Source organism: Saccostrea cucullata, unplaced genomic scaffold (assembly GCF_032062105.1).
Source record: "Saccostrea cucullata isolate Sc308-1 unplaced genomic scaffold, CSIRO_AGI_Scuc_v1 ctg1706, whole genome shotgun sequence".
Taxonomy (NCBI): domain Eukaryota; kingdom Metazoa; phylum Mollusca; class Bivalvia; order Ostreida; family Ostreidae; genus Saccostrea; species Saccostrea cuccullata.
In genome coordinates, this window is record NW_026938744.1 from 5,955 (window position 1) to 28,534 (window position 22,580).

General features: G+C 32.3%; 2 protein-coding genes across 2 annotated transcripts; both read right to left on the reverse strand.

Moving 5' to 3' along the window:
• Window positions 1–610: 610 nt before the first annotated feature.
• LOC134251127 (caspase-8-like) lies at window positions 611–3,347 on the reverse strand. Its single transcript, XM_062733486.1, has 5 exons — window positions 3,280–3,347; window positions 2,769–3,077; window positions 1,516–1,565; window positions 1,257–1,390; window positions 611–811 (listed from the first exon to the last, which is right to left on the reverse strand). Exons 1-5 carry the CDS (start codon window positions 3,335–3,337, stop codon window positions 679–681), a joined length of 684 nt encoding a protein of 227 aa, XP_062589470.1. The 5' UTR covers window positions 3,338–3,347; the 3' UTR covers window positions 611–678.
• Window positions 3,348–5,834: 2,487 nt separating this feature from the next.
• LOC134251126 (uncharacterized) lies at window positions 5,835–16,469 on the reverse strand. Its single transcript, XM_062733485.1, has 6 exons — window positions 16,397–16,469; window positions 16,197–16,278; window positions 8,509–8,529; window positions 6,513–6,533; window positions 6,290–6,367; window positions 5,835–5,926 (listed from the first exon to the last, which is right to left on the reverse strand). Exons 1-6 carry the CDS (start codon window positions 16,448–16,450, stop codon window positions 5,835–5,837), a joined length of 348 nt encoding a protein of 115 aa, XP_062589469.1. The 5' UTR covers window positions 16,451–16,469.
• Window positions 16,470–22,580: the final 6,111 nt, after the last annotated feature.

The window sequence follows — 22,580 nt, forward strand, 5'->3', positions numbered from 1 at the left end:
TATTTTTGAACTTTGTGTCTACGTATATAGGGAGCTATAAAAAATGGAGAAAAAAAACTAAGTCATTGGTATCCTTTATATTTTGTTGTTAAGAATATACTAAAGCGCAAAATAACCATCTTACTTTAGAGGGAAAAACATGATTATACATATAATTTGTACTTTAAAAAGGAAGGTCATTTACAACTTCACCAATACGGTAGTTCAACGGTTTTATGATTTTCATCCCATTACCGGAATTTAGTTTTGAGCCTGTTAAACCGAAAAGTTATGAATAGTATCGGTTTTCAAGGAAATAAATCTGATGTATTTAAGGTAAGCAATATACATGCAAAGACAGATGTACGCTGTTCTGTAAAAATGAAAAGGTAAAGATCGTGGCGCACTTCAGTAAACAGGGATTACAGGTAATGATAGAGACATTAAAAAAAGAAATCATAAACTTTTTTGTATAACAAACGTTAAATGCTTCATCTTGTTGAATACTGAAAGAATATATAAATCACAGTCATACACAATGTATATAAAAAATAAAAAAGGGAAAACAAAAATCAAACAATGCAGAAAGAATTAAGAAAAGGGAAAAAAATAGCAACAAAGAAACAGTTAGTTCACACGGGTTTCTGTAATTTGAATCCAGTCTCTTGTTTCACCCTTTTCAGTTCTCAGTCTGTCTTGTCAGTGGTTGGAGAAAATCAGCTTCTTTGTCAAAGTGCTGAAGACCATTGGCAATTGGGTTTCAGATTTATCTTGAAACACAATACTTTGTACCTGTTTGCAGACTCCTGCAAGAATGGCATGGATGTCTTCTCTATTAAAAAAAGAATACATACATTGTTTATTATTATTTTATCAATTAGTTTAATAATTTTACTGTAAATGGACTTGCTTCTTTTCTTTAAGAAAAACTTTAAAAACACTTTTGTCAAAACAGTCTAGTTTAGGGTCTGGTGCATCACTGAACTAGTTCAGAAATTGTTAATTTGTTCAATTTGCAATTTTTAATACGTGTGTTCATCAGAAGAAGTACCAAAGAATTCAAGTTTTAATTCAAAACCAAAACTATCCTTTTTGTGTTAATATGCTTGAAAATGATTCTAAGAAATCCAGGTTTCCTAATTTACGTAGATATTTCTCCGTTTTTTGTTTTTTCCATATCAGTCAATTGATCATTGTTGCTCTAAAAGCCATGTACAATTTAAGGAATATTCTCTTTTTCCTTCTCATTAAAAGGGAATTTTAATAGCAATCCATACTTTGTATGGGTTGGAAGGTATTTAGTAAGCTCATCTATATAATAGCTTCCTTCTGTTACTCCGTTTGAGACAGTCCCTTGATACGCTGCAAAACCGAGCAAAACATCTGCATTTTCTGCTATCCTGGAGAAATCCTGTAAATAATGTTTGATGTATTAACTGTCATTATTTTTTCAAAGAAAAGATAACTTGCAAGAAATATCTGAACAATATAAGATATTTTTGATTTGATAATCAACATGATAGTTATTTAACTCACTTGCGTTACATCAAACTTTATCTTTTTCTTCGTGACGTCTTCCTCGAACGCTTATGAGGTAAAAAGAAAAGCATGACTACCACACATTAGCAACTAGAAAACAAGGAATTAATACATAGGAAAACGGCCATGAGGGCTAAATGATTAAAATTTAAAAAGAAAATACATATTTGATTTGCGGTTACTGTTAGCTCTATTAGTTTTTAATACAATCAATCAGGTGGTTTCGCATCACTATATTTTTCCTCCCCGGGATTGGTCTGTAGGTCAACTTAGTTTCTATTCATTTTCTTTACAACAGCTGCACATACCGAAATGAAATTTGGTACACAGATATATCAGATAAATATCTAGGTCAGGTTTTGTTTTGGATACAACCGCACTATTTTGACAGAGTAATGCCTCTTGGTCTTAGAAAAATCCCAGTTATTTGCAGTTTCCGTTCATTTTGTTCGCAGAGGTTGCACTCACTAAAATGAGATTTAGTATACAGATTTATCAGAAGAATTGGGTCAAGTTCTTTTGTGGGTACGACGGCAAATATTTTGACAGAGTTATGCCCCTTGGACTTAGAAAAATTTCTTTTATTTGCAGTTTCCGTTAATTTTCTTCGTAAAGGTTGCACATACTGAGTTGTAATTTAAAATACAGATTTATCTGATAAATATCTAGATCAATTTCTATCTTGGGTACGAACGCATCATTTTTGACAGAGTAAGGCCCCTTGGACTTAGGAAAATTCCTATTATTTGCAGTTTCTGTTAATTTTCTTCGTAAAGGTTGCACATACTGAATTGGAATTTAACATACAGATTTATTTGATAAATATCTAGGTCAAGTTCTATGTTGGGTACGATCGCGTCATTTTTGGCAGAGTTATGTCCCTTGAAATAAGAAAAATTCCAATTTTTTGCAGTTTCCGTTTATTTTCTACGCAAATGTTGGACATACTGAAATGAAATTTTGTATGCGGTCTTATCAGATGAACATCTAGGTCAAGTTGTGTTTAGGTACGATTGCGCCATTTTCGAGTTATGTCCTTATGGTCTTCAAAAATTCCAACAGGGGGAGGGGACATAAGTGTTTTACAAACATCTAGTTATACTTTTATCTCGCCCATGCTGCAGCTGAACAAAAAAAGTGATTTTGATTTTTTTTTTTCAGGAAAAAATACCGTGCCATTAATAAAATAAGCAATGTTTATTTAATGATATTCTTGAATTTTTTCTTTTTTAATTAAATCAGTCTGTTACTTTTTTGAAGGAAGTCTCCCTGGCATGCATCAATGAGGAAAAGCTTAGGTTTGTCCTTCAACTTAATGCTAATTTCAGAGTCTCCTGTTACCAGAGTATCAACCATTCGTTTGATCCAAACAGCTTTTTTATCTTGTCCAAGTATGACGGATTGTTCTCCATGTGAAGAGACACAGCACGTTATAATTTTGCCTACGTCTTTGGTTATCTTCACATCCTCCTTCAGACTTTCGAGCATTTGTCTTGCACTGTGATTTGCATGCCATATGACATTAAAGTCAAGATGTTCCAACATTTTCCACAACATAACTACCATATGAGAAAATCAAAATGTTATTGACGGTTAATATTCAGCAAACACCAAATGTAAAAAATAAATAAATGTATTTAAAAAAAATCTTTTATTCCCTAAAATAAGAGGGAGTTTAACATTATAATTTCACAATTAAGGATACTTATCTCACACTTCCAAGAACATGAACTTCTACATACTAAAAACAACAATACTTACTTCCATCCTCCCATACAAACGGAAGCTTATTAGTTGTTTTCCAAAAATCATTCGTCATGATTATGGCTAAACCTACAAATGGTTGACTTTAAATTATTTGTGTAGATGTTCAAGGATCTCTGTTGTTAATTTTATTTTTTTTTATCTATAAGTATTCAACTGCAGAACACATAAATATATCATCAGATATACTGCATTCCAAAATTATATATATATATATATATATATATATATATATATATATATATATATATATATATGAAAGCACAAAGAAATTCACTTTTACATGGATTCCCACTTCCGCCCCAGCCCGGGGTTGAACTCTCGACCTTCGGAATCTGTGTCCTAGCAGTGCAGGAACAGCGCGCTAGACCGCTCGGCTATCTAGGCAAGTCAAAAAACTTGCTTTCGATGCCGATGGAATTCTCGCGGCGCTGCCCTACACTACACGGTCATTGAGAATAGAAGTCAGATACAGTTATTTGAACATTAGTTTTAACAGAGGATTGTTACCAATACGTGTTGTAATGAAATTAATTATTATTTATAAAGCACAATTTACAACAACTCTTAAACTAACATAACTGCCCTAAGTGAAGAAATATTAATATAGAAAGCACAAAGAAATTCACTTTTACATGGATACCCACTTCCGCCCCAGCCCGGGGTTGAACTCTCGACCTTCGGAATCTGTGTCCTAGCAGTGCAGGAACAGCGCGCTAGACCGCTCGGCTATCTAGGCAAGTCAAAAAACTTGCTTTCGATGCCGATGGAATTCTCGCGGCGCTGCCCTACACTACACGGTCATTGAGAATAGAAGTGAGATACAGTTATTTGAACATTAGTTTTAACAGAGGATTGTTACCAATACATGTTGTAATGAAATTAATTATTATTTATAAAGCACAATTTACAACAACTCTTAAACTAACATAACTGCCCTAAGTGAAGAAATATTAATATAGAAAGCACAAAGAAATTCACTTTTACATGGATACCCACTTCCGCCCCAGCCCGGGGTTGAACTCTCGACCTTCGGAATCTGTCTCCTAGCAGTGCAGGAACAGCGCGCTAGACCGCTCGGCTATCTAGGCAAGTCAAAAAACTTGCTTTCGATGCCGATGGAATTCTCGCGGCGCTGCCCTACACTACACGGTCATTGAGAATAGAAGTGAGATACAGTTATTTGAACATTAGTTTTAACAGAGGATTGTTACCAATACATGTTGTAATGAAATTAATTATTATTTATAAAGCACAATTTACAACAACTCTTAAACTAACATAACTGCCCTAAGTGAAGAAATATTAATATAGAAAGCACAAAGAAATTCACTTTTACATGGATACCCACTTCCGCCCCAGCCCGGGGTTGAACTCTCGACCTTCGGAATCTGTGTCCTAGCAGTGCAGGAACAGCGCGCTAGACCGCTCGGCTATCTAGGCAAGTCAAAAAACTTGCTTTCGATGCCGATGGAATTCTCGCGGCGCTGCCCTACACTACACGGTCATTGAGAATAGAAGTCAGATACAGTTATTTGAACATTAGTTTTAACAGAGGATTGTTACCAATACATGTTGTAATGAAATTATTTATTATTTATAAAGCACAATCTACAACAACTCTTAAACTAACATAACTGCCCTAAGTGAAGAAATATTAATATAGAAAGCACAAAGAAATTCACTTTTACATGGATACCCACTTCCGCCCAAGCCCGGGGTTGAACTCTCGACCTTCAGAATCTGTCTCCTAGCAGTGCAGGAACAGCGCGCTAGACCGCTCGGCTATCTAGGCAAGTCAAAAAACTTGCTTTCGATGCCGATGGAATTCTCGCGGCGCTGCCCTACACTACACGGTCATTGAGAATAGAAGTCAGATACAGTTTTTTGAACATTAGTTTTAACAGAGGATTGTTACCAATACATGTTGTAATGAAATTAATTATTATTTATAAAGCACAATTTACAACAACTCTTAAACTAACATAACTGCCCTAAGTGAAGAAATATTAATATAGAAAGCACAAAGAAATTCACTTTTACATGGATACCCACTTCCGCCCCAGCCCGGGGTTGAACTCTCGACCTTCGGAATCTGTCTCCTAGCAGTGCAGGAACAGCGCGCTAGACCGCTCGGCTATCTAGGCAAGTCAAAAAACTTGCTTTCGATGCCGATGGAATTCTCGCGGCGCTGCCCTACACTACACGGTCATTGAGAATAGAAGTGAGATACAGTTATTTGAACATTAGTTTTAACAGAGGATTGTTACCAATACATGTTGTAATGAAATTAATTATTATTTATAAAGCACTATATATATATATATATATATATATATATATATATATATATATATATATATATATATATATATATATATATATATATATATATATATATATATATATATATATATATATGGTTTTAGAAATACATTAAAAAGCAACATGAGCTGAGTGGGATCTTTTTCATGCCAGAACATACTGTAACACGGAATCTTGGGTCAAACTGTCTCATTTGAAGGATCGGTCTTCACATCTTACGGTGGGATTCAAACCGGTGATGTAAGGATCAACTCCTTACGTCGCGACTCTTGATCAAGCGCTCTTACCACTGCGCCACAGAGCCAATCTGAGGCTTTTTCTGTTTAAAATTTATAAATGTACCTAGTTATGAAGTCATACTTACAGAAAAGTCCTCTTTAAGGTCATATTCATGGTTTATCAAATGAATATACTCGAAAAAAATACTTGTGAACATTAAAACTTATGGATAAGGCGAAGCCCAATTTTTACGTTCTTAACATTTGATTTTTTTTTTATCACCAAATGCGCTAAAGAACAATTCATTCATTGAAAAATTTGACCGAGTTTCACAGGATATTGTCACTAGGCAATATCATTTATCATGAATTCAGAATAGACGATTAACATATAACATGTATGTTTGACGTATTCAGTATCTAAAAAGTCTTATTTATCAGCGCTGAAGAAAAATAACATTTACCTCGCTTTTGGTTAACAGCAGGACTGATATCGTACCGGTCCGTTTCCCCTTTTCCGGGTAGTGAATTGGGCAGGGTATCTACGAATTACATAAATATTGTTTTAATACACTGTAGTAGGAGAGGAAAATTGCTTTAATATCAACCCATCTGAGTCCAGCTGTGTCCGTGAAGAAAAACTCACACTCAGTCGGAAAGACAGTATTATATAATTTATCTACTTACTTTTGATATCTGGGCGACATTCTGTGTGAAATACAAGAAAACAATTTAAGTAAATAATGTGCAAAATACCTTTTACTAAAGTTGTTTACTCTGAGTAATCTTTAATTGTTATTAAGAAGATATTTAACAAATTTAACAAATTCTGACTTCAGTTTGGGTCAATGTTGATAAAAGGATCTTTGTCAACTAATACTAACAGAAACGTAAAATAATTGCGACTGTTCTAACGATGTCCTAATAATTTCTGTCTGTGGACAAATATACTTAAGGTAAGATTCACTCGTATTTCTTGTATTTAAATGAATTTTTTACAGAATCAAGAAGACAATATCACTAAGTAATGACATCAGCGAGATTAAATTTGACGGTTTTATATTAGAGACAAAGTCAAGTGAAGGTCGTTACTTTTTCCCTGGACATAAAGATTAAAGCATGACTGTATCACATCATACTATCCCTACTTGCATTTCAAAAGATTAGATTTATTTTGGTTTAAAAAGTACTATTATATATATCCTATGAGATAACATTAATAAACAGACATAATTAAACTAAAAACGATATTTGCTAATCCTAATTTCCCCTACTTTTATTTTGAAATTTTAGGATACATAAGTTATTTTTGAATGCTTGATATGTTTTTTATGTTTTCACATATACTACCAAGTTTTCACATAAAGATACAAAATTATGCAAAACAAAAATTTTTGATCGTTTACTAAAAGAGAAAAAATACTTTTCACGTATTTTGTGGCTAAAACATGTGACTAGATGGAAAGCCTTTAAAGATTACATAGTTCAAGTTTGTTTTGAGAAATCATATTTATTCAATATAATTTGAAAATTCAACCTCCAATTTTTAATTAATTATTAACATAACATTTGTAAATTTCTGGAAGTCTTTTGATTGTGTAAAAATTATAACTAAGTTCATTGTTGTATATTCAATTGAGATGCAGAAAATAAGATATTTTTATACGCCACCATTCTGCTAGTTTCAAACACATTTATCAACTTCTATTTAAAATTGTACAATAGTGATGAGGAAAGAGAAGAGATAGTCTTTAAAATCTCCTTCTGCTAAATGAACAATAATACATTAAATAGTTCATCTAGTCAGAACTTTGAGAAGAATCCTACCTTAACATGTCCTACTAAGTTTTTTCTCCTATAAAAATAAACTAACAGTTATTAATTTTTTTGTTTGTGGACGAAAAAAATGTGGACAAAATATACTAGCCGATAAAAATTAATGAGAATGATTTCTTAAGCTTTAATACTAATGAAAAAAATGCATTTAGATTTCAGTGATGAAAACTGTCGAGCTATATGCTAGTACAATGGATTAAGGCTCATTCCTGGATGGAATGAGCATTTCAATTTTAATTTTCCGTAAAACAAATATGGAAACTAATGCCAATCCCAGAAATTAAAGATCTTATTTGAAAATATAATCTATAACTCATAATTAAAATAAAGTTTTTTGTGTCTTTTTCATAATTTCATAAATGTGAATAATTTTTTTCCATTTTTCTTTGTTTATATATATATATATATACGCGTACTGTGCATATATAAAAAAAACAACAACATTGACTGGATATCCTGTAAATAGTAAATATTTGTTGATATATAACTGTTTACTTTCATATCTTTTTTTTTTCTCATAGATGAGGTGATATGTTAATGTCATCGTCCTTTATATGCATGTATGCACATTGTTTATCGATAATCTAATGTCATAGTAAGATCCACTTATTTGATAAATCATCCGACCAACTGAGACAACTTGAACTACTTTCTGCACCATTGGCACTGTCGGGGGCTCCATGGAACAGCTACATGTATAGCTCAGGGGCCACTTTAGCACTCTAGATCTAGGACGGTTTTATTGAAAAATAGGTAGTTGTGCTTATGGGAGCGGAAAAAATGGATATTTCTGTTGTTGGGAAAAAAGAAATCATCAGAAAGTCAACGCTAAAAATGATATACTTACTTTTAATCTCTGGGCGGCTATCTGTATAAAAATGCAAGAAAAAAGTTTCCATAGTCTGATTTAAAATAAGTATAACTTTACTATTCTCACCTTGGCGTTGATGTTAATCTTAAACAACTGTCTGATCATCACATTCTCCTATCTGTGTACCGAAATAATTTTGAGACAAATATTTTGTATTTGAATTTACAGTTATTTGAATTAGTAGTCAACGTTTCTGTAACCAATTAAATGTTCGCGTACTTAGATCTTAAGTTGTAGAAAAATAATAACATATTACGAGCGAATGTACGTGTCATTCTTTAACTCGAACCATTTAAAATATTTTGTTCTGAATGTGCTGAAAATATGTCCTTAGATGAAATATTAATCTCCGCAAATTTAAAAATAACTATACCAGAATTAAAGATGCAAGTTATTCATTTGTTGGAATAATTCAAAGTATTTAAATAAAACATATTTAGAGACAAAGAAAAAGTAATGTCATGATTTTATGTCCGCGTTCAAAATATTTCGTTTAAGAAAAAAAAGGCAAATCTACGGTAGCATATTCCCGCCAATTGAAAAAAAAAATCTAGGTCGTACGTACGAGATTATAAGTTGTACTTATGACCAATTGATAGCCATTCTCTCTAAGCATTTAAACTGTTATATAGGTCATGGATTTTTCGGAAACTTGGCACACATTCTTATATTGATGCATGAAACTAAAATTCTTAATAAAATTGTAACTATGTTCCATGGCAACCAACATATTTTCCATGGCTTTAAAATTGTTGATTATGTTTTATGAAAATGACACATTTTTACTTATCAAAAGTCTTTAATGCGAGAAGATATTCACATGAATTTTCCTCCTTGCCAAAACACAATAAATTATAGTTCTTTAGATAATTTCAGCATCTTTTCCTCATAGAAAAAATATCGGCCCCTTTTTAGGTTAAATTTTTCAGGGGGAGGGGTTTTTTTGATTTAAGGCTTTCTTTTCCAAATGCCTCTTACATTTTTTTGCGGACACTTGGGAAAAATACATTGGTTGAAAAGCCCATTAATATACAGTTCTAATATAAACTACACTTTTAAACTTAAGGGGACGATGGGTGTATGGTCACATGACTCGGTTTAATTACGTCATAAATTCTGATGAAATATGTACAAAACGAGATTGAAACCACATTAGTCGTATAATATTTTGACTGTTTCTTTGCGTTCACCGTTTAGTGTAAAAATATCTGAAAACATTTAAAATTTCTTGCAAATGTCATCAAATTACGGAATAGATCCATCAATATTTTTTACAGTTTGACGATGAGGAACTTGCATTTCAATGTAAATTTTCAAATATTGAATGATAGGATTTTTTGCAAATATTTTTTTTTTATTTGTTAAAGTTGTCTTAAAAAGTACGTAATTTTCTGTCTCCAGATGCGGTGTGACAAAAGAATCTTGCTTTTTTCGAATTTTTAACCTTATTCGTACTCTGATATATTTTAAAAGACACATGTTCGCTGATATATTTTTTTATCTATTTTGAAAAAAATTCTGTTATGGTCCAAGTGATGGGCCCAAAATCATGTAGAATCAAACGTTCACTCAGGCACTGTGGGATAAAGTGTTTGTCACTCAATATATCAAAAATAAGTCTAGAAACCTATTGACATGTCTGCTTAAATGCATGTGGAACATACTAAATTAGGGATATACAACATATAAAAAAAATTGAATGACGTATTTTTTTTCAGCTAAAGGTCCTTCTTCCACTTAATATTCACATCTAGTCTTCAGGTTACCATTGCTACAAACTTATGCTTTTAAAAAAATCTGGACAATATGCATATTCAATCAGTTTCCATATAATTACCTTAATATTTTAAAATGTATTAAACGAAATTTACATATATGGTAAACAGTAGCGAAAGCAAAGAGACAAAGAATCAATTTTCATGACTAAAGGTAAAAAGGTCAAGGTCCAAATGGCAGATTTAGACTAAAATTTATGGAAACTAATCAAACTTCTATTTTCTGTGTCATAACTAATACTTGTGTTATGAACATCAATTTAATAAACAAAATTGCAGTCCTGGTGCACAATATCTACCATCATCTGGATTTGAGAATTATTTATAGACAAAAGGTCAAAGTTCAATGTTACTGTGGTAGATAAACATTGTTTTTGTCCCCGCTTACACTAAATGTGAGGGATATTATTCCGGATATGTCTGTCCATCCATCCGACTGTCAGTCAGTCTTTTTTAACACTTTTTTTTCTTGGTGACATGTCTTAAGAACCCTTTGAAATGAAATTATACCTAGCAACTCCCTGTGGCCTGATAAAGATCCCTATTGATTTTATTTGATGTTCAAGGCCATGATTCTTAATAACTGTCTGTTTAAACATTTCATTATCACGTGATATTTAAAGAAACCGACAATCTTTTTCAATAAAGAAAGATCCCTATTGATTTCGAGATCAAATGGCCAAATCTTAATGCTTACAAAAATCAAAATTACAACATTCTGTTAATAAACTTCTGATTTCCGAGCAATCTCTCAAAATTAACGTAAGCTTTCTCAATGAAATAACCCTTTTGTTCCCGCCAGCAACTTTTAGAGTGTCCCATCACCAACCCTATCACCCTCCGAAGCCCACTTCTTAATCTGTACAAGTTATCTTCCCCTTAATCAGGGGGCCCAGATTGTTTGAAGTAGCTTCTTATTGAAGCATTTATACTAGTGTAAGCGGAATAAAGTAAATATCGGACTGTCTATCCAGTATATTCAATGTATTTTATAACTGCAGAACGGTTGCTCTATGATTTTAGAAACCCTGTTTGAAAATCGATGTTTCGTTGTCAAGTTATTTTTAAAAATAATATTTTTTTTCTTCAACTTAATGCATTATCTGTGGTTCTCGATAAGTCGTCAATCGTTAACCTTCATAAAAAACTCAGAAATTAATTATTTTATTCTCATATGTCTGTGTTTTGAACGTGAGATCCTTTGATTTTCATGAATATCAAAAGAAAAATTGTAACAGGCACCCACAAAACAGCTTTCAAAGACATCGAAGACAGCACAGCACAGTTAAGGTAACAAAAAGGGGGCGGAGCCTAATTTCTACGGGAAAACGTAACTATGGCATCATACAAAATATACGTCATACGAACATTCTTTAAAATACCACAAAATGAGGCGATTTGCTTATTTAACCTGTAAGAAATCATCAAAGTACATCAAAACTTACTACAGCATACTGATTTCTTGTTAATTAAATCCTACATAACAAGTTATAAACAAGTTGCTGAGAGCAGTAGACTTGTTAATGTGACGTCATTTCGTGAAACATGACGCAGTTTGCATGCAGTGAGAGGCAGATCAAGTAATATCTTCTAAAAAATAAAATCTATAATTAAATAATACTTATAAATAATCTATAGGCAATTAACTTGGATTCAATGTTTTCATAATTTTCATTAATCTTTGTGTATAATAAGTATTTAATTAACACTGCCGTATATCTGTAAGCAAACTCATCTTCATAAATCGATCAAGTGCAAGGGCATAGACTCTATGGATCATAGTTAGCTTTTACAACTAAACTCTAGAACTATTAAGGTATCTGAAAAGTGCTGCGATCCTCATAAAATATAAAATATTATTAAATTATATTAATATTTCATGCCGTTGATTAGCAAAAAAATACAGCGTTCGGTCAAACGGATCTACATGTATTTTTAACAATGAAATTGCAGAATTTCGATAGGAACGCAGCACTTAAAAAAAAACTACAATGGGTGTTGAAAATATTCATAAACTTAACTTGGAATTTCACTTAGTTATACTCTTGCACTAGGGAAAATTTATAGGTAACATCAATACTACAAGTAAATGTACTTAAATCACGTGATTACCGCATCACGTCACACGTCTAAGTATAACCTTTACTCATCCTCGATATGTCGTTAATAACCATAATTACAATTATCCGATATATATTATGTACTACACATAAGCGAAATCCCGATTATGAATACATTTTTAATTAGAAAATATCGTCGATATTTCCGTTGTGCACCTTAACTGTAGTGAGGTTTGTTCAAAGTCGAGATTAGAATATAATGTGTATATTATATTTGTAAAGGTTCTTTGAAAATATATTTGTTGAACAACTTTGCTCTCTATGTTTCCTACTTTAAAGTATCATGATTTTGAATCTGTTCAACGAGTACATTATATTTTCATGGGATTAACCTCTTGGTGATCTGCTTACAATAGACAATATGTCACGTGATTCTAAACTGTCACAGGTGAGTACCTCCGGAAAGTGTGTTTTCTTTAGTCCGGTCCTGAAGTCACACATGTACCTCGAATATGAAAAGAGCAATCAAAAACTTTTTCTTAAATCTAAAGTACGGTTCACAATAGAAGGATAGAATTTGATCAATATCACATATGTTAAACTTTGATGATTTTCCAGGACATATTTCAATTCTCATGTGATGCCATGTTATTGCATTTTTTTCTAGGCATTTCCAACAGCTCACGAGTACATTTACACATTTCATCAATTTCTTGCGAAAAACATACAAACAAACAAAAAGTACCAAACATGTAAAATAGGCACATCAGAGCTAAAAGTAAATACATTTTAGCATAAAATCGCTTTCTATCCTTAACTATAATTTTTAAACAGTAAAAAAAAACAAGCATATTCCAAGAATTGTGGTCCCCCCTTCTTTCATTTTCTTTGTCGGAGATATGTCATTTTAAGCTTACCTGAGTCGAAGACTCAAGTGAGCTTTTCTGATCTAAATTTGTCCGTTGTCTGTCGCTCTTGTAAGTCTTGTTGTCATTGTCATCGTTGTCGCTATTTTTTTCACATTTTCATCTTCTTCTCAATAACCTCTGGGCAATTTCAACCAAACTTGCCAAAATGTATCTTTTGGTTAACGGAATTCAAGTTTATTCAAATGAAGGGCCACGCCAATTCAGAAGGGGAGATAATAATGAATTAGTGAAAAAAATTAATGGCATTTTGTTTTTAAAAATCTTCTTCTCAACAACCACTTGGCAAGGAAAGATGAAACTCATGTGAAATCGTTTTCAGGTAGTGAAGATGCAAATTTGCTCAAAACAAGACCTCCTGGGTAGGGTTGGGCCATAATGGTCGATCAAAATTTGTTCAAATCATGGCCCTTGGTGATAGGAAGGGAAACAATGGGAAATCAAATTCAAATTGTTCAGAAGTAATATATAGGAAGAAAATGTTTAAATAATCTTTACCTTTTCATGCTTTTGCTATTTTTCAAGAATAGCAAAACCATGATAAGTGATACTAGTATTCATATTGTAGAATTCTCAGGTGGTTTAGAATTCAATTTGTTCAAATCATAACCCCCAAGGTTAGGTTGGGGCTACAGTGGTGGATCAAAATTTTACATAGAAAAATAAATGGAAACAATTCAAGAACAAAAAAAAACTACATGTATGCTAAGTCATATTGACATGTAAGCATCCTCATGAATTGAAGATTTAGATTTGTTCAAATCATGGCATTTGGTGATAGGAAGGGAAACAATGGGGAATCAAATTCAAATTGTTAAGAAGTAATATATAGGAAGAAAATGTAAAAAAAAAATCTTTTTCCAAGATCAGCAAAGTCATATGCTGTATTGATATGAAGGCATTCTCAAGTAGTACATTTATCAAAATTCAAGCCCCCCCCCCCCCACACACACACACACAAACACCCAAGTAAACCTACTTTTCTTATCTTATTTGTACTTTTTCCTAGCAGATGTGCTCAGGTGAGCAACGTTGACAATGGGCCTCTTGGTTATTATGTCTAATTTGAAAGCCCTATCATGTGTCATTTAAAAATTATCATTGAAATGTATATTTTTTTAGAATAAGGTCAATCTAGAAGGTCAGGGTCAAAGCGTCAAAAATCAAATCATGCTTGGAAATATCTTGTCACAGGTATTGCACATGTCCAATATGAATTTCTATCTTTTCTCGATATAAGGATCAAGATCTGTTTGTGAAAGACTGACCTCCCCCCCCCCACCCCCCACCCCCACCCGCCCATATCAACTTAGTGAAGATAAAACTTTTCTTGAAAAGCAAATTAAATAATATTATTACCTAAATTAGATTCTTCATACAAGAAATGTGGTTGTGAAAAACGAAATCCCTAGCAATATATCTTCAAATATAATGAATAAGGATGAATTTTTGAAGGTTAAGTCAAACTCCAAGGTCAAACAAGTTCAAAGGGTCAAAGTTGTTAGTTTATTAAGAAAGGTATAATCACAAGTAACACATATGTGTATGATGAGAACCTTAACCCCAACCGTTCAAAACATATGGCCAAGGTAAAAATTTTGTTTAAAATTAGGTAAAAATCCAAAATCAATATCATTCTTGATATACAACAAAATGTCCCGTCCCAAGGATTTAATACATACAAAATGTGAAAGCCTTAGCCCTAACTCCTCAAAACTTACTGTCAAGGTCTGCTTTTTTATAAGTTGGTTCAACTCAAAGTTCAAGGTCAAAGTGTCAAAGTTTTTCATCTCAAATAAAAGGACTTCTCACAATGATTATATATTTGAAGTATGAAAGCTCTAGACCCATTCATTCGAAAGTTATGGTTATTGCTAAATTTTTTATATGTACGGAAATCTCCAAGGTCAAGGTCAAAACTTCAATTTTTTTGGTATCCAATGAACTATCTTACAACAAAGAATACATATGTGAGATATGTCCTACTATCTACCATTCAAAAGTTATGACCACAGTAAAATATGGATTTTTTTGTGTGAGAAGAGGTCAAATTCCAAGGCCAAAAGCAAAGAGTCAGATTTGTTGATACATAAGAAAGGTATTGTCCCAAGAAATAAACATGTGAAATATTAAATTCATAGCCCCAGTTAATCAAAAGTTATGGACAAGGTTAGTATTTTGTGACGAACGGACATACAGACTGACTGGCGGACAGAGGTATGGGATTTAATGTCCACTCGCTTTCTCGAAAGCGGGGGACAATAACAGTTTTACAGAGAGATATGAAATAAGCTATATAAGATCCGGAGTTTTATTCTTTCATATAAGTTTTTCTGTGTTTTAATAAAACGATTCTTTGATTTTTTTTTTTTAAGAAATGTTAATTTTTGCTATTTTTTTTTTTTTTTTTACTTTTTGATAACCAAGTATATCACGTATGTTCAACATACTATCTTTTACATGCGACTATTTGACTCGTACAAACGACTTAGTATCTTGTACGTGCGACTAAGTATCTTGCACGTTCTACATATTATTTCGAATATACGATGTAGTATTTTGTATGTAGGACTTAATTAGTATCTCGTACGTTCGACTTATTATAAAATCGTACTTTCGACTTAGTATCTCGTACGTACGATTTAGTATTTCATACGTATTCACACGAATATTTTCAATTGGCACCTATACGTTTTAGTTCATTAATCCGACTGTAACAAACTCAATTCTAATCAATTTTTAAAAACATTTATCAACCTAACTTAAGAGCACATATAAAGTTGAATAGAAACAAATCTGAAATCCATCTCGTTTCTGTATTTGTGTGTTTACATTTATTTACTTTTTATAACAATTAAATGTTGATTTTCACAAACATAAGAAGAAAAAAAAAATCATCATACCTTCATCAAATGTTATCTTTTCGCCAAGATATTTCTCATACCACTTTCCATTCGTGTAGGCAATTTGAGATGCTTTCCTTACCTCAATGGAACATTAAAGGAGTCTATTACACAAATTCATTTTCAAGAAAAGACAAGAAAATCATATATGTAAAAAATATAAATTTTTATGATACCATTTTGTACTCCCTAATACTTACATGAAAAACATTTAAATTGAAATGAAGACAAACTCTTGCCGTCTTTTTCAACATACTTATGCCCTCTGCAATAATGTTGGTTCTTATGCAGGAGATCTGCTTTTATAATGTACCTTAGTAAAAAAAAATTCTCAGAATTCAGTTGTCTATTGACAGGTATTTTGACTTCTACGTATATATATCAAAATATACCCATGTAAGGTAGAAGAATTCGTTACGTTAAAGCCAAATTTTCAAATCTTGATTACTATCAATTCTATCTGATATTGGGTTTTAACAGCCATGCAAATAAAAGAATCAGTCTAGTGAACATAACAGTATTCAATTAAAATTGTTCAATTATAAAATTGTGCATGTTTTGCGTTCAGTGGTTAATCATAAAAGTATTATTGTACATAATTGTGCTCTGATGTTTTATTCTATCCGTTAATAGTCATTGGCATAGTGTTATCATTATACATCTGAAATAGATGCCTGCTTGAGTTTTGAATTGATAGTATTGAATACTGTTTAAAAGATCCTTGGTGGATAATACAATGCAACGTTGCTTTATTAATGAAGAATATCTATTTATATTTATACGTTTATTTGAAATTTCCTATTCGTTTCTCTACAAAAAAGAGAGATCCGTTTCATATCTTGATATTTTAGACAAGAAAACTTAAATAAAAAAAACTTACTTTCAATGAAAAAAAAAAACATTTAGTATTTGATGATCCTTGCCAATTAGTACCAGATATATTCAATAATAGACATGAAAATTGAAAAGTCACTACTTTTCAGTTGACCTACAATGAAGACTCAAGATATATCGACTGACAAACTTTGTTTCAGAACCAAGTTGTACATTCATTTTTTAGATATAGCTATGAAATTTCAAAATTAAAGTAGTTCACTGTGACATACTTTTAAGCTGGCTCTTTAAGGACCCAAGATGCATCAACTTAACAAAATAGGTCTATTGATCCTAATACTTAAAGTGTCCAAATTATACCTCTTAAACTCTTTGTAAACAAATATTCGCAATTAAGTTCAAAAAGTAGTTCACTGTAACCTTCTTTTTGATAATGTGTTTTATGTACTGGAATTAATTACCCTAAATATCTTGAAAATGATGGGCCATTAAATCAAAAACAAAAGGTCAAGGTCATGCAAATAAGTTTGGAGGTTTATCCAGTAAAACGTGTCATTTTAAGAGTGATACCTCAAAAATTCCCCAAGGCCATTTTTTTAATGATAATGCCCCAAAAGAAAGCCTTTTCCCAGGAATTCGTACCTTTGTTGAAATATGTAAACTTCATATCTCTCTCTATATAAAGTGCTGCTATTGATATCACGATACCAATACGTTTTGATGTATTTAAATGCCCTTTGTCTCTCTATATATACCACAGTTATTATGTTCCCTTATTGTTTTTACTCTGTTTATTCTTCTTCTTCGATTTCTTCTTCTTCTTTTTCTTTCTCGGCACTTTTCTTTGTCCGGGTGTGAACTCTTAAACTGTTCATCCGATGTAGGTAAAACATTTTTAGGGTTAGTTGACATGTTATGTATTTGCAGAATCAATGACATTTTCCACGCACGTGCGTTCAAGTGCGCGCACATGCCACTCGTCAAATGAGCAATATATTGGATAGAGCAGTAACTATAATTCTATTTTTTATTATTATTATTCGCTTCCTAACTTTTAATAACTATTTGTTTTTTGACAAAATCCTTTCCAATTTTGAAAAAGGTCCAACATAATGAAGGTCTACAGCAAGATATAGAATTATTAATCTGAAACTATGTGTATGCACGTGAGCTGCTCTCTGATTGGCTGAAACTTTAACTCTTTACAACTTACTGAATTGTTTTGCAACATACACTGAATCCTCGCGTCATAGAAATATTAATTTACCATTTCCCCGCAAGCACTTTAAAGCGGGGTACAAGTTTCTCTAAAGATTAGCGTAAATAATTTTTTGACCTTATATTTTAATTAGAAAATAACTTTTCTTACTTTATGAGATTTAAGCAAGTATAAAATAGTTGGAATTTGGCAATGAATTGAAGATTAAATTAACGTTTTAAAGTGCGTGAAAATGCGTGATTGCGGGGAAACGGTAAATGCGTGATTTCGCGTTAAAAATAGGAAATGGTATATGCGTTAAAATGCGTGAGTGCGGTTCTTGGTTCTCAGCAAAACTGGATAAAATTTATAATATGGATAGGTATAATGGACTTCTACATTATGCCTCTATCAAAATTAAATGCAAGGGCATGCATGCATGCACATACAAGTGCAGGCGTGAAAAAGGCAAAGTGCCCAATATAATTAAAAAAAAAAAAGTTACATTTGCATCCTTATGATTTTTTATTGATTCTAACGATGCATGGATATCTTAATGGTTTGGACAACATGCCATGATTAGGTTGCATGTGCATGCACGCGCGTGTGCGTGTAATGCATTAAACGATACATAGTTGATATCATTGTAGCTTTTGTAATTCAGTTATGAAATCTTTCGATACTGAGCATATTTTAAAGAAGTCTTACAGGAATTAGAAACCATAAAGGGAATTGGGGAGCGTTTGGGTTGCATCTTTAACGGTCCCCCGTTACAATTAACACCAGTTGGTATTGCGATGTAGATAAGTTTGGACTTATTTTACTCATTAAAACGTCCCATTTTAGGAGTGATACCCTAAAAAATCTCCAAGCCCTACTTTTTTATGATAAAACCCCAAAAGAAACACTATTCCTGGGAATACTTCCCTTTTTGGAGCTTATTATCTTGATATATGGTCACTTCCTCTCTTTGTACATATTCCTGTTATTGATATCGCGATCCTGATAAAGTTTGGGGTATTTAAATGTCTTTTGTCTTTCTATATACATGTATTACTCCTATTATTGGCATTTATATAATGTGAAATAATAAAATATTGATATCTCACATATTTTAACGCTTTAAGCGTTGCGTAAAAACATGAAAAAATATTAGCATCGCGTTGCTAATTAGTGGATTATGTACAAATTATTTGTAATAGATTAGATCTTTAGATCTAAATAAATAACATGCTGTTTTTTTATAACACACAAATGAGAGAAAGAGAGGTAAGCACCCTCTCTTCCTTTCTCAGATATCTGTTGTATTAAATAAATGTCTTGTACATCAATATCATTCGACGCACTGTAGGTCTGGAAATCTCGTTACACGGTCACCGAAGGCAAATAGTTACTACCGGTATTTCCAAGAATTTTTTTCCCATTTTTTCTATCATTTGTAGATGTGATTTCCAAATTTCTTAAAATCAAAAAATAATAAATTTTATTGTAAATATATACTTGGAAGGCTTATGAATAATTTTGAAGGGTTAGGAGTAGGGCTTTTATACTTCAAATATATTTAATCCTTGTGACAAGACCTTTCATTTGAAATCAAGAACCTTTATCCTTTGACCTTGACCTTGTAGTTGAACTCATTTTTACACAAAAAATGGAAACGTTTACATTGAACATATTTCAGTGGTAGATAATAAAAAAATTCATATTTCAAATGTCATATTTGTGCCAAAACCTTTCATTTGAAACCATTATGTTGATTTTGAGACCTTGGAGATTTCCATACTTATGAAAAATACGTTACATGTAACCTTTGCCATAATTTCGGAAAAGTAAAGATTAGCGCTTTCATATTTCACATATGTAATCCTTGTGAGAAGAACTTTCACTGGATGTTAACAACTTCAACCCTTTGATCTTGACCTTTGAGTTGTGGGATAATTTTATAAGATTTTGTCATAGAGTAAAAAAAAAATGGTGGAAAATGTTGTATGGAATAATAAACAAAGCAAAAAAAGTATCAAATGTAAGCAACGAGGAAAGCCTTCTTTTTCTATATATTTCAGGGATTTATTATTTACGTTTCAATATTTTCAATATTCATATATCGATTACAAGTGCCGGTAAACATTCTATCAAACACAGTTTCTGAATTCATATGATTCTTATATTTTCTTTTCGAGAAAAAAAAAACAATAGCAAGTTGTAATTTTATTTTATTTCTTAAGTTTATTTCTCCATTTTTTAATAATGTAAAATCAGACATTTTTTTCGGGACTGAATTTTCATTGCTTTCAAATAGGGAAGAGTTGCATGGATTCACTATTCATGCCAACCAGGATAATTATATATTACTTTCAAAAATTAATTAATAGTTAGATCAGCCCCAAACACAGTGGTCATTAAAACCACGAAAAAATTGCCTCTTAAAAATATTTGATCATTACAGAAAATTATGTCTCCTGAGATTAAACGACGGAGAAAAATCATCTTTTGATATCCGTAATACAGGTGTGGCTGCATGGTCCAATGATTGCGAATTCGTACGTCAGATAATACAGCTCAATGTTGTCAGCAGCCATGTTGTCTTCCTAAAAATTAACATACAACAGATCGTTGTATACAATCAAAGAACACGTCTACTTGATATATTTTCCATATTCGTGATTTGATCCAAAGCACTATACGTCTGAATCGAGCCTTATAATCTCTCAAGACTTATTCAGCCCAATATCAAACATCTCGAACGTTGTAACAGCTCTGAATAACGGATGTGTAGGTGGTAGATTGCTTTTTGGATGACCTGTTGATTCCAACTAAACAGTTTCTTCCCAAGAAACTTGTCTGTACATAGTCGTCTACTGCATCACTCAAACAAATATGCATTTCTTCTGCCGCAGATTTTGACTTCAACTTAAGTAGGGGCAGCCTACACCACCTGTCATAGAAGAGAACCATTTCAAAGTTTGATGTCTGAAACTAAAATAAAAAGAATCTTCCAATTAAACAAGATGTACATGAAATAAATAAATTAAAAAAAAGATCTATTGACCTCATAGGTCACCTGGGCATTATGTACCAAATTTCCATACTGAATTTGGTTCCTATTTTAAACTAGAGCTAGGCCATACCATTAATGGTTTTGATGGAGGCACTTTTGCTCATCATTACTATACATTAAGATTGCTTAATAGGTTTGGCAACTTAATACGCATTGTCATTTCGGAGGAAAAAAAAGAAATGTATTTCAACTAATCAGTATTTAAAAAACCAGCAATAATCAATAGTACCCTCAGTTCACAGCAACCCCTGGCACTTTTACAAATATTGGAAAAGCCGTTTTTGTTCATAAATGTTTGATTTATACCAGAGGGCAGATTTCAAAGCATTAATTCATTTTTAGAATATAATAAGGGGCCCCCTATGGTACATCCTGACAAGGGGCCTAACAGGGGTCTTGAGATTCACAATTCCAATAGATACAGCCTTTTTAATCAATAATTATATAGGTAGTTTATCTACTTAATACTCATGGATAGGGAAGAAGAGTTTCAGACAATTCGTGTGTTTTTTTTTCACTATATACTTTACATGTATATAGCCTTTCACAACTTTGAAAGATGACTTCTTGCTCATCATAGAGATGTATGTAAATAATTTGTTTGATACGATGGCACAGAGAGATTTTTCAAAGAATTAATGTATTATCACTATATAATTGAAATAGCCCCACCCTAACATAAGAACCCCCTGACCCTAGGGCTATGATTTTTACAATTTTAGAAGAGACTTCCTCTTTCAAAACTATTTTTTGCATTAACCCTTTTTATAAAAAAAAATAGGGGGGGGGGGGGCAGAGAAGATTTTTTTTAAAGAATCAAGGCATATTAGAATTTTTGCAGCCCCGCCCTAGTACCAGAACCTTTAACCCTGGGACCATGAATTTCACAATTTTGAATGAAAATGTGCTTATTTCAATCACGCCTACAGTTTGAACTCGTGATATCTATGAGTAAAAAGATTAATAAAGATGGCGTTCATTCTAGCAGTTTTGGACCCACCTTCAGGCCCCAGGGTAAGGCGAAAAATTTACAATTTTTGTTCCCCTTCACACACAGATGCCTTGTGGAAAATGGAAGAGATTTCGTGAGTATTGCAGAGAAGAAGATGAAAATTTAAACACAAGAAGCACAACACAGGTCACATCGCAAAGGACGAAGACAGCAATTTACTCAGGTGACATGAAAATGTTAAAAACAATAATATGAAACAGTTTTATTTCTACCATAAATTAAAACATATATAACTTTTGTGTCTCCGATGTATACATGTACAACTACAGTGCTGCTATCCCA

Coding starts and splice junctions, on each gene's coding strand:
- LOC134251127 (XM_062733486.1), bottom strand. CDS start 3,337: ATGACGAATGATTTTTGGAAAACAACTAATAAGCTTCCGTTTGTATGG. Junction 3,078..3,279: donor GTTTGTATGGGAGGATGGAA/GTAAGTATTGTT, acceptor CTCATATGGTAG/TTATGTTGTGGAAAATGTTG. Junction 812..1,256: donor TACCTTCCAACCCATACAAA/GTATGGATTGCT, acceptor TTTTTTTAATAG/AGAAGACATCCATGCCATTC.
- LOC134251126 (XM_062733485.1), bottom strand. CDS start 16,450: ATGTTGAAAAAGACGGCAAGAGTTTGTCTTCATTTCAATTTAAATGTT. Junction 16,279..16,396: donor TCAATTTAAATGTTTTTCAT/GTAAGTATTAGG, acceptor TGTTCCATTGAG/GTAAGGAAAGCATCTCAAAT. Junction 8,530..16,196: donor AAAGATAACATTTGATGAAG/GTATGATGATTT, acceptor ATTTTTATACAG/ATAGCCGCCCAGAGATTAAA.